Source organism: Rattus norvegicus, chromosome 7 (assembly GCF_036323735.1).
Source record: "Rattus norvegicus strain BN/NHsdMcwi chromosome 7, GRCr8, whole genome shotgun sequence".
In the NCBI taxonomy this organism is placed as follows: Eukaryota; Metazoa; Chordata; class Mammalia; order Rodentia; family Muridae; genus Rattus; species Rattus norvegicus.
Genome location: NC_086025.1, coordinates 29,238,389 through 29,251,280, shown reverse-complemented (window position 1 = coordinate 29,251,280; position 12,892 = coordinate 29,238,389). Strand labels below are relative to the sequence as shown.

General features: G+C 42.8%; 1 protein-coding gene across 7 annotated transcripts in view; it reads left to right on the top strand.

Moving 5' to 3' along the window:
* The window catches only part of Cfap54 (cilia and flagella associated protein 54), a 286,409-nt gene that overhangs the window by 238,271 nt on the left and 35,246 nt on the right, over positions 1-12,892 (top strand). For 6 of the 7 annotated variants that reach the window (XM_039080085.2, XM_039080086.2, XM_039080083.2 and 3 more), the window contains 2 exons: positions 932-1,099; positions 9,942-10,048. In XM_039080085.2, coding sequence (XP_038936013.1) covers positions 932-1,099; positions 9,942-10,048 — 275 coding nt within the window. The remainder of the gene's footprint in view (positions 1-931; positions 1,100-9,941; positions 10,049-12,892) is intronic. The other variant, XR_005486835.2, reaches the window with a different exon arrangement.

The following is a 12,892-nucleotide window of genomic DNA, read 5'->3' as shown; positions in this document are numbered from 1 at the left end:
TTCAAGGCTCTTGCACTCACAGTCCAAGTCTGAGTAAAGCTCAGGCATCCTGGGAGGGGCAGAGGCATCCAGTTCTTCTTTCAGGTGGTGATGTCTTCCCTCACTCATCAGCCCCTGAGAAGCCTTGTGTATCAGGAGGGAGACTGCAGCAGGGAACCTGTTTCCCAACTACTGTGCTGTGATCTTGGAAGCAAGAAGAGGTTAACTTAGAAAATCATTTACCATCCATTCACAGTTGTTTTCAGAATCGAGGTGTTGCTGTCGTATTTGCTCTCTTCCTGGCTGGCCTGTTGTTTTGTTGACCATCTTCTGTTCCATTGGCCACCTCAGCAACTCTTGAAACAGTGGATGCGTTCTTACATTTGTGTTCCTGGCCCAGTGACCGAGTTCCCAGGAGAAGCTAGGCCTAGATCCCGTTGAAGACTTAAACTTACAAATCAGCCATGTACATTTAAAGAAGGAAGTGAGGAGAGAATCAGACTTAAACCTTTCAGGAAAAAGTAAGATGCTTATTTTGCAGATGGTGCCACCACTAGAGTCCATAAGAATTACGAACACACACTATTCAAGTAGCATGTGCTAGCCAATTGTGCCCCTAGAGCTTGAAGCGCTTATTTCCTCGCCAGTGTATGAAGCAGAGACCTTGTGATAAGTATCCCTTAGCAATAAGTTTCAGGGTATTTCTGGCCTGGAAGTTTTACTAAAGTAAAAGACATCTGTTGAGTCCACGGAGTTTAAAAGGATCGTTTATTATATGAGAATTTATTCTATGGCAATCTAGGGGCAGCTTTAAGGTCTACCATCATAAAATAAGCTGAGACAACTCCCAGAATTTTTTTTTTAATGCAGCCAGTTAATTTGCTTTAAATATTGAATGAGCTCTTTATCAGCAACCACACTGACACGGTTTCTCTTTGTTACTGTTCCCTAGGTTCACCAGGACAGTTCCCTGCAGTCTGATCTATCTGGAAAGCTCGCTGGCAGCACGTCTTATACAGACATCTCATCGGAAATGGCGGTTCAAGCTTTAAACAAAGAGCTCTGCTTTCAGTGGTATATTCCTCCCCTGGACAAACCTCCGAAGGATACGGAACCTATGGTACACAGCACACCGATAAGAGTTAAATATTCCACCCAGAGATGAGGCTCAGAATGTTTTTACTGAAGCAGCAGTGGGGACCCTTAATGACTAAGATTCAGATTCTAGGGGAGTCTTGAAAGTGAGTCGTCTTTGAAAGGTGGAACATTGGTCAATGTAACCTCTTAATGGGAAACCTTCCAGCCTAGGATGCCTCTGGTGGTTTCTTTCTCTAAGAGCCTCAGGTGCTTTCCCATAGAATGCTAGCCTAAGGGGTTTTTCTTGTCTGGTGTTTTCTTTGGCTCTTTGTCTCCTGCAGTGGTCTCCTTTCTCACTCTTCAGTACACAAGCTTTGTCCCCTCCAGCGGTGCCCCTGGTAGCTTCTGTGTCTCCTTGACTCACGTGACCCCTGTCAAATCGGAAACCTCCTAGGCCCACTCTTTTCTTCTGTTGTTGTTGTTGCTGCTGTTTTCTACCCTCCCTCTTCTGCAGGCTAGAAGCCTGAGAGCACTGGGCCAATTATATAGTTTTTCCTATTCAGGCAAAAAGAGAGATTAACAGCGTATCACTTCCCAGGTGTACTTGAAGCTGCGTGTCACCTTTTAACAGCAAGCTAATTTCCGTTATTGAACAGGTGATTGAGTCCAGGATTTTCCAAAGATACCCAAACCCACAGATGCTCCAGTCTCTTCCCTGAGATGACGTATTTGCAGATGACCCACATACATCCCTGTGTGCACTTCCAGACATTTCTGCTTTAGTTGTATCATCCGACACAATGAAAACTTGTGCAAAGTTGCTATTCTGTGTTAAGTGGAGAGTAACAAGGCAGAATCTCTGCATGGTCATCAGACACAACAAAAACTATTTTCTGCCTGTAATTGACTGGCTCTATGAATGTAGAGCCCATGGCTCTGGAGGCTGTCCCCATCATCTGCTTCCCCCTTTCCTAGTCAAATCCTTGCCCGATAGTCCACCTATCTTTTAAGATAGTGTTATCTACCATATCTTTCTGGGAAATTTACTATAGTAGTTTTCAAATAGGATGAAGAGTCAATACAGTTAGGCATGATTAGCACTGAGTGTGTGTGTGTGTGTGTGTGTGTGTGTGTGTGTGTGTGTGTGTGTACATTGCATGCACATGAACAGAGACTAGAAAATGACACCAAGTGTCTTCCTCTACTGATCTTTGTTTCATTACCTAGTTGGTGAGCTCTTTAATCTACCTGTCTCTATTCCACATCTCTAACATTGGGGTTCCGGGGACAGGCAGCCATGCCAGGATTTTATGTGTATGCTCGGTGTTTACACAAAGTTCCTCATTTTCCTTCCTAAATAAGACACAAGCCAAAGGAAGCAGACATTGTCTATAAGTAAAAAAGATTTTGTTTCATGATATATGAAGTTAAAGACAAAACTGCATAGATGGATTGATCATCATGTATCAGAATGTATTTACTTGCAAGAAAGCCAACAAAAAAGATAAAAGGTGGAGGGTTTGGAAGGCCTTATAGTTGGGAAAGAAATTAAACAATAGTCTTTTAAAATCAAGCATGAGTTCATGTCACCAGATCGTAAAATCACTGTATCATGTCAGTTACCGGGAGGGCAGATTGGGGCAGGATAGTCTGGATGTCCTTGTGTTGATGTCTGATGACAGAAATCATCCTCTGGGAATTAGATGCTGGTGTCATTAGGGTAACAAGGCTTTGTCCATAAACAGTCATATCTGACAATGAGCAAGGGCTTCATGAACTGTTGTCAGAAGGTTAGATGCAGAGTCCCAACCAACAAATTGTGATTTAAGGTGGATAGTTTCCTCAAGACACAAGAAAACAGGTAGAGCATGGTTTTCCCTTTCTCTGCTTACCTTTGGTCCATTTTTCCTTCTTTAACAGTGAATGTGTATATATGTATGTGTATGTTTCAAGGTAAAAGATGTAATAGCTGTCAAAAAACAAAACAAAACAAAACATTTTCTTAGATGATCTCGGATCCCAAATTCTTAACCTTTTGGAAGATATTTCTTACAGTTGTTTGATTGATTTAGATATTGGTTTCTCTGTGCATTCACCTATTAATTATTTTTACATGTTGATCTAGAGTTGGGTGTTGGGTTCTGAGACTAGGAAAACTCTAGGTCAGTGGTTCTTATCCTATGGATCATGGCCTCCCAAAGACCACCAGAAAATTTGGCTATTGACATTGTGATTCACAATAGTAACAAAATTACAGTTATGATGTAACAACAAAAATGATTTTATGGTTGGGGGTTACCACAGCAGGAAGAGATGCATTAAAAAGTTGCTGCATTAAAAATATTGAGAACCACTGCCATAGACGGAAGTTACAGTTAGCACTGTGCAGAGTTGGGTACATGGCAGCCATTTTGTTTCCATTAGATTGATAGCAAGTATATGAGGTAGGTGAGATCACCGAAGAGGAGACTGAGACCAAGAATGGAGGACTTTCAGGTGGTGAGGACACAGACTGGAGCCATCTAACTCCAGAGTATATCTGCCTAAGTAAGCAAGATACCACACTTAGTTCCAAACGATGTCTGTAGGTACTCTTGAGTCTCAGGCAGGATGAACGAAATTGCACATCTTATTTAGCCCTTCAGATGTTCCAGGGACTATAAAGGCAATTTGCATGCCTTGGTAAATTCATGTCACCCATCCATTTCCATTTACTGACTACTTAGATGCAGAAATGCCAGGCAAGGATGCTGGGGCCAGTAAAATAGAAATCCCAGGATTAGCTGGGATTCTGACAGGAAGGGGTTTTCATTGTTGTTTGTTTATTTGTTTTTTAAGAATTCAGAGAGACACATTTCTTTAGGTAATGAACTTCAGATGTAGCTTCAAGTTTGTGGCTTATAATATCTTAACTTCCTAAATATAGGAAGCAGAAAGCAGGCTATCAAGAAATCTCTAACAGAACATAACAGAACCACACAAAAGTAACCTACTAGGTCTTTATTACAAAGTAAGTAATTCTCCAACAATTTCAGTGCCTTATAGAGACAGAAAGCAAGTGGCCATTAGAGACATAAATCTAAGCAACGTCCCAGATACTGTTTTTATAGACACAGCAAAAGAAATTGCTGCTTTCAGCCAGATATGCAACCACAGCTCAGCTCTGTAACCATGTCCCTAGAGCTAGAGGTTGGATGACTTAGATTTGTCTAATGTTCTACCAGAAGGTCTTGATCTTTAACCCACCTCATCCTCCTTTAGCAAGCAGGGTTGTACTTTAGGGTTCCAGATGAGCTCCGAATTATATTGATAAAGGGTTCAGCTTCAAGGCATGCATTCAATAGGAATGACAAATGACAAGTGACAAAGGTGTGTTAGTTAGTTTGTTGTCAACTTCATACAAGTTAGTGTGATATGGGAAGAAAAAAAAATGTCAATTGAGAAATTGCCTCCATCAGATTGACCTGTAAGGAAGTCTCTGGGGACATTTTCTTGATTAATAATTAATATTGGGCCCAGCTCACTGTGGCCAGTGCTACCACTGGCCAGATGGTTCTGGGGGTGTCTAAGAAAGCAAGATGAGCGAGCTATGGGAGTAAGCCAGTAAGTAGTACTCCTCCATGAGCTCTGTTTCAGCTCTTGCCTCCAAGTTCCTGCTTGCGTTCCTGCTCTGGTTTTCCTCAATGGCAGACAATGATGTTGAAGTATAAGTCAAATAAGTCCACTCTTCTCCATGTTTCTTTTGGTCATGACACTTATCATAGCAATAGAAAGCATAGTAGGAAAAAGAGATGGATAGCTAGCCTTTCTACGGGTATTAAGACCTAATTCGGTCTCCTCTATTGATTCAAAGGCTTTGTGTTATTGTATGTAGCTGTAAAGTCCAAGACCTCGTCTCTTAAGGCCATAGAAAACTACAAATAGACAAGCATGACCACATTCAGGAATTCAGATCAGGCCAGACACTAAACTCTGAACAGGAAGTCTTCATCTGGCCAGTGACTGCACGACCTTGAATAGAAATGGACCCTCTAGGTGTTCAATTAGTACAGGATTTGAGCCATGCTTGGGGACAAGAGATGCGGAGCCAAGTTCCTTCCTAGAGGTCTTTATGCCTTTAACAAGAGCTGTGCTATTCTTAGGCTGTGTACTCAAGACCAGCTCAGTCTAGCAGGTTAGCAAGGTAAGAACTAGGCTTCCTTTGGTTAGTACCTGTAGTGTTACATATGATTGCCCAGGACTTTCCTGTCCATTGTCTCTGGATTTGAACTCTTGATTGAATAGTTAACTAGATTCTGATCCTCCTGCTGAGAGATCCCAAAGCTACTAGGTATGTAGTATAAGCCAATCCCAAGGAATGGGATGGTTGAACCTACAGTTTACAGGCAAGAAGGCAGACACATGGCTGTTTAAACAGCTTGCTCAGGATCAAAAAGGTACTTAGGGTTTCATTGCTGTGAAGAAACACTGTGACCAAGGCAACTCTTATTAAAGACAACATTTAATTGGGACTGGCTTACAGGTTCAGTTCATTATCATCAAGGCAAGGGGAATGGCGGCATCCAGGCAGGAATAGCACTGGAGCTGAGAGTTCTACATCTTGTTCCAAAGGCAAACAGGAGTGGACTGTCCTGCAGTCAGCTAGGAGGAGGGTCTCAAAGCTCACCCCCACAGCAACACACTTCCTACAACAAAGTCACACCTCTCCACAGTGCCACTTCCTATTGGCCAAGTGTATTCAAACTATCACAGGTACTAAGTGGGGGAAGGCACAAGTAGACCCTGGTCCATACTCACTGCGATACAATTGTGCTTGGGATTCAATGATGTGATGTTCTGATCTCACACTGTCACATTAGCCACTGACTTCAGCAGTTTGTGCCAAGCTCAGGAAGAAAAGGCTTCCAACCTGTATGAAGCTGCAGGCAGGAGGAAAGCCATTGGCGTGAATATGCAGTGTGTACCAAAATGCAAACTACAGTCACACACTTTAGGACACACTTCAGTGGCCTTTAACAGACATGCTGGGAGGTTCAGAGACACAGTGATATTAATTGCACAAATACTGAAAAAAGAATGGCCCAAATTATGATAATATTCCTGTCCTCAAGAATCTTAAATTCTACTCTGGGAGTCACAGACAACACTCACAAAGCAAGAGCAAACAGCACAAGAGTGTGTGGCCTTGGCCAAAACTCTCTGGGAGATTTCATTGTCTCAGAAAAGCTCTTTTTCTACATTTCACATAAACTAGATAATTTAACACATAGGCACACACCTTCACTAACTCTACCAAGCTCACATCGCTATTAAGAAACCTAACCTTCTCCAGGGACTAAGCCACTACCTAAAGACTATACATGGACTGACCCTGGACTCTGACCCCATAGGTAGCAATGAATATCCTAGTAAGAGCACCAGTGGAAGGGGAAGCCCTGGGTCCTGCTAAGACTGAACCCCCAGTGAACTAGACTATGGGGGGAGGGCGGCAATGGGGGGAGGGTTGGGAGGGGAACACCCATAAGGAAGGGGAGGGGGGAGGGGGATGTTTGTCCGGAAACCGGGAAAGGGAATAACACTTGAAATGTATATAAGAAATACTCAAGTTAATAAAAAAAAAAAAAAAAAGAAACCTAACCTTCCTCTGTTCTCTCCTCTCTTCCTTCCTTCATCCCTTTCTTTTTATAGAATGGTTATTATAAGATTTTTATTATCAGTAGGTTACAGAAATATCTGCCAACTTGCACTGAGACTTTCTTACATTTTAATTTAAGTGATTTATTAATGCCCCATATATCACATACATATATTTGTATTTATCCATTCAATATTATTAGTCTCTTTGAATCAAAGAATGCGTTTTTTATGTTGTACATGTACTCACAAGTGATTGTGAATTTTGTTTATATTGACACTCAGATTTTTCACTAAGGAAAACAGAGTAGAGCTAGAGAGATGGCTCAGTTGGCAAAGTGTTTGATGGACAGACATGAAGACCTGAGTTGAAACAAAATTCTTGTATGACAACAAGCAGCTGGATAGAAGGATGCCTGGGCTCACTGGTTAGCTGGTCTAGTCACGCCGGCAAACTGCAAGCTCAGTGGGAGACCCTGTCTAAAAATAATGAAGTAAATAATAATGAAGAACACATCCAGGGCCAACCTCTGGCTTCCACATGCATGTGCACACCCCAATATTTATATGAACACATATACATGCATATGCATCTCCACTCCACAGAGACACAGATAGGCAGATGCAAACAGTTTTAATAAGACACAGTTCACAGATCATCAGCCATAAGCCAATGTTTGTAGTAGAATTGCACAGGAACTACTGCAATCCGTTTGACACATTTTCCCCATATCAAAACGTCAATCAACATCAGGGTCTATTCTCAGCTCTCTATACCACCTCCTATTACTACTCTCCCTGCCCAATACCCCAGGCAGTTATTGATTTTCTGTCCCAATATTGAATTATTCTAAATACTCATACAACGTTTCCTCATATCTACCTAATATATTCTAACTAGCATCTGAGTGAGGCCATGTAGGGTTTGAGTTGCCGTGTCTGGCTTATTTTACTTCACATTCTGTCTTCTGGGTTCACTCCCATCCCAAAGGTCAGGATTTCATTTTCAAGCCTGCACAGTGTTCTATCTGAGTGCGTTTTATTTGCCCATTCACATGCTGATCCAACATCTTAGCTGTCGAGAACGGTGCTTAGCTAACCACCAGAGCTATCACTCTGACCGATTTGCTTGCCTTTGGATGTATACCCAATGGGGTACTGGGTCTTTTTCTGTGGCTCTGGAAGCTCTGGGGTCTTTCTTCTGTCCTAAGGGTGATGAAATTCTGTGGCATGTGCCTTTTTACCACCTCCCATACGTTCTGCTGGCTACCGATGATACACTTCGCAACCCAAACATCATGTTTTCAGTTCATAGAGCTGTCATTTCTATCAGGGTCTTCCCTCTGGTTATTTCTATACACTCTTAAAGTTCTGTTATTCAGATAGTGAGCCTAATAGGTTAAAGTTTAGCTTTCTTAGTCTTTTCTCCCTGTTAGCTATGACTTGAATTTAGGATTTACTTTTTTTGGGGAAGTGGGGGGAGACAAGTTTGTCTTTGTGTTTTAAATGTCTTATTGTTTGCTTAGCTGTGACAATATATTTTATCCTCATTTTTTTTCCCATTTAAGCAGCCCCATGTTCTTTCTTCATGGACACAACAATGCCCTGTCCTCTCTCCCTCTTCTTTTTCTCATTCTCTCTCTCTCTCTCTCTCTCTCTCTCTCTCTCTCTCTCTCTCTCTCTCTCCCTCTCTCTCTCTCGGTTTGTTATAGGCATTGATAATTTCTTCTGTTCTATCTTAGGTTCCTCTGAATTCCTTGGTTGGTTTTGGTTTCTGTCTTTCACTTTGCTTTCCAGTGGACCTTTGGCTATCTGAATATGTGTGGGGGGTTGTCAGGCTTATCGATGTATAGGCTCTATTGTAAGATGACCAGAGGGAGAACCAGCAGTTCATTGGAGGATGTGGAAATGCCAGTGTCTCTAAGTCTTTTCCATTTAACTGGTCAATGATCCCAGAGAGAATGTGCCCACATTCTGTTGTGGTTGAATATGTGGATACCTCACATTCATAATACATTAACTCCAATATTTCCCCCAGCACCTAACCCCTATAACTAAAGCCATTAATGCAGATGCTCTGATCTAACAGTTGCAGAGCATCATGTGGGTAGGATTCACCCAGGAACAGTGTCAAGGGAAACATTGACTCTCCTCACTTGGACATAGGGCGGGATCTGGTGAGAGGGGCTCTCACATTTGTATTTGCAGTCTCATCTGCCCTCGCCTTCTCAGGTGCCTGGCCCTCTAATCCTGGGCACTTCTCATCTTTTTAAGTCATGCCTGATGTTGGCGATCTCTTTGAAGACACTTGGGATACAACCTTCCCTCTCTTCTGAGTCCCCCAGATGCTCTCTGTTCTTCAAAGTGCTGCTAAGTTCCATCTCTTTCACACACACACACACACACACACACACACACACACACACACACACACCTTCTTTGTGTCTTTAATTCTTGAAGGTATCCCTTTAGCCTCTACTTTGACTTGTGTGGAAGTAGAGATACGAGCATGTGTGTGCCCGACTAGTTAGTTTTGATGGTCCACTCTAGGCTTCAGCTTTCTAATCTCTAAAGTGGAGAGAGGGTTTGTGAATCTCACGTTCTGTGACTCCATTGCTGTTAATATTGGGTGGATAGATGCTTAAGAATTATCCAAATGCAAGCAAGGGGGACATTACTGGGGCACGAGTCACCAAGAAAATCCCTCCTCTTAAACAGGCCTATGAAGTTGTGTGAGTTGAAATACATGGGGAAGAGAGGAGTATGGGTGTGCGGAAGTGGGTAACCCAACTGACTGGGAAGGTGTGGCTACTGAAAGTAGCCAGGAAGTAGAGGTATATGCTCACTGGACATACTACAGAAGCCCTGCAAAGGCTGAAATTTAAATCCAAGTGCAGTGCAAAACATTACTCCCAATAGTACTTATTTTCATGCAATTATATTTGTACATTTTTGTCTAGGTGTTGTCTCTTGGACTCACAATGTAGTCTAGGCTGAGTAGGAACTCTCAATTATTGTGTTTCTGAATCCCATCTTCCAGGATTCGAAGAATGTGTTGCCTTAAGCAAACTAACTTTGAACATCTTGTATTTCTCTTCAAAGTGAATTTAGAGGGAAAAAAAAAAAAACACAATATGTCTTTACTACAGAAAAACTCGTTAAAATAAGGGGATCTTTTCTATAAGGAATAATGGTGGGATTTTCAGTTATAGTTTTGATGTCTGTTTTTGTGTGCTTTTATGTTTCTCTAGGTTTTATTATTATATGCATATAACTTGAAGCCCCTGGTGATTTCAGATATTAAAGTGCCTACTGGTAACAACCTGTACGTCGGCACCTCCTGGATTCCACTGAGGAGGCAAGTAAACACCATTCTCTGGAAGCCAGCTAGGGATGATGGTGGAGAAAACTTAGTCTAAGTAGTGAGGGAAGGAAAGACTTCCCAGAAGGCAGAGCAGAAGAGCTTGGAGTCTGTGTGGAGGGCTTAGCCTCAGCTGGACAAAGCTTTGCTGCCAATACTGGGGAGTATAGCTGCATGGGCTTAGGGCTTAGGACCAGAGCAGTTGTACCAGACTTTTTGTAAGGTCTCAGATTTAAGGGTTGCAGAGGGATATACTGAGACAAATTATCCTTTGAAGTAAGAGGTTCTTTAGGGAGTAATTAACTCCAAGGAAGACAGCCTGATGGGGGATTCGAGGAGTACCCAGACCCATAAGACCAAGTGGTCTTCTGTTATGCATCAGGGACACAAGAGAGCTCACATCCCAGGGTTGATAAGTAGTCCATTGCATACAATTGGCTTTTCTATATCTATGAAATGAAAGAAATGAAAGGGCAAAGGTTGACCTGTTCAGTTAGTGCACGCCCATCACACAGATGTTGTACCCATAGCTCCTGACTGCTCACACTCTTTGGGAAACCTCCTTTGGTGAATCAAGGTTTACAGATGCACAGGCAAAGTCTCTAGGTCTCTGTCATTTCCCTGTCCAATATGTGTTCACAATAAAAACCTCAAAGAAGCTAGGGAGAGAGGGAACATGTGTCAATACAATAAAGGCTATATTCTACAAACTTACAGCCAATACTCTACTAAATTGGGAAAATAAATACCCACTCAAAATAATTCTCCTAAAATCCACAACACAAGGATGTGGATTCTACTCTTCTTCAATCTGTCCTCTGGTCTCTCTGAACTACAGCAGTAAGGCAAGAGGAAGAAACAAAAAGGAGGAGCTATTAGGAAAATCAGTCAAATTACCCCCATCCACAAACAATACCATCTTGTGCAGAGGAGACATTAAAAACTTGAGAATAACTTGGAACTGATAAGCACTTTTAGCAGAAGATCAGTGCTAGAGGTTATCACAATACCTGACTTCAAGTCATGCCATAGAGCCATGGTAAAAAGAGCACACACAGTACTGGCATGAGCAGACATGTGGACCAATGGGAGAGTGTCTTAGTTAGGGTTTTACTACTGTGAACAGATACCATGACGAAAGCAACTCTTATAAAGGACAATATTTAATTGGGGCTGGCCTATACATCCAGAGGTTCAGTTCATTATCATCAAGGCAGGAACACGGCAGCATCCAGGCAGGCATGGTGCAGGAGGAGCTGAGAGTTCTACATCTTCATCTGAAGGCTGCTAGCAGAATACTGGCTTCCAGGCAGCTAGGATAAGGGTCTTAAAGCCCACACCTGCAGTCACACACCTACTCCAACTAGGCCACGCCTACTCCAACAAGGCCATAACTCCAAACAATGGCACTCTCTGGGCCAAACATATTCAAACCATGACACAGAGTCACCTGAGTTTGGCCAGACATACCAAAAGCATTTAATACAGAAAAGGCAGAGTCTTCAACAACTAGCACTGGGAAGACTGGGTATTTGCATGAAAGAGAATGAAACTTGGTCCACATCTCTCATCCTGTTAAAAAAATTCAAACTCGATCAACTCCGAAACCACCGGAGAAAACCACTGGTAGGATTTCCATGTGTAGGTAGAGGCAAGGGTCTTTTGAAAAAGATTCCAGTTGCTCAAGAAATAACATCAAAAACTGGAAAGTGGGATTTCGTGACCTTAAAAGGCTTCTGAACAGGAATGGGAGCAGTCACAGGAGAGGAGAGACAGCCTCCAGATTAAAAAACAAAAAACAGGGGTTGGGGATTTAGCTCAGTGGTAGAGTGCTTGCCTAGCAAGCACAAGGCCCTGGGTTCGGTCCTCAGCTCCGAAAAAAAAGAAAATGGAAAAAAAAAAAAAACAAAACAAAACTCAGAGCTATGTACAGGACAGAGAATAAGTATCCAGAAATAACTCAAGAAACCATCCCTCAAACAATCCAATTAATTTGGGTTAAAAAGTGTGTGTGGTGTGGGGGCGGCGCTCACTATGATGTTTGCAAATCAATCCAAACTCCTCCATCTCCTTTGTCTCTTCCCCTGTACCCAGTCACAGTTGATATTATTCTCCAAATAAAACCCCACTGCTTCGCCAGGCCTAGTCCTCTCTCCATCAAACTGGAAAGATCTCTAATTTTTGTTTTGCTAAATTTGTTTCTCTCTCTCTCTCTCTCTCTCTCTCTCTCTCTCTCTCTCTCTCTCTCTCTCTCTCTCTCTCTCTCTCTCCCTCTCTCTCTCTCTCTCCCTCTCTCCCTCTCTCCCTCTCTCCCTCTCTCCCTCTCTCCCTCTTTCCCTCTCCTCTCTCTCCAAGTTCTTTTGGGGTTTAAAAGAAATGTTTTAACTTAGCTAGTTCATCTTCAACTCAATCGCTCACTGCCCTGGGCTCTTTCTGCCTCCGTTCACTCTGCCTATGTGTACACACACACACACACACACACACACACACACACACACACACACACACACACACACACACACACACACAGAGTCCCCAATCCCCTTGCCCGACTCTCTGATAAACACACACACACACACACACACACACACACACACACACACACACACACACACACACACACACACACACACACACACACACACACACACAATCCCCAATCCCCTTGCCCGACTCTCTGATAACCACACGCACGCACGCACGCACGCACGCACGCACGCACGCACGCACGCACGCACGCACGCACACACACACTCCCCAATCCCCTTGCCCGACTCTCTGATAACCACACACACACACACACACACACACACACACACACACACACACACACAGAGTCCC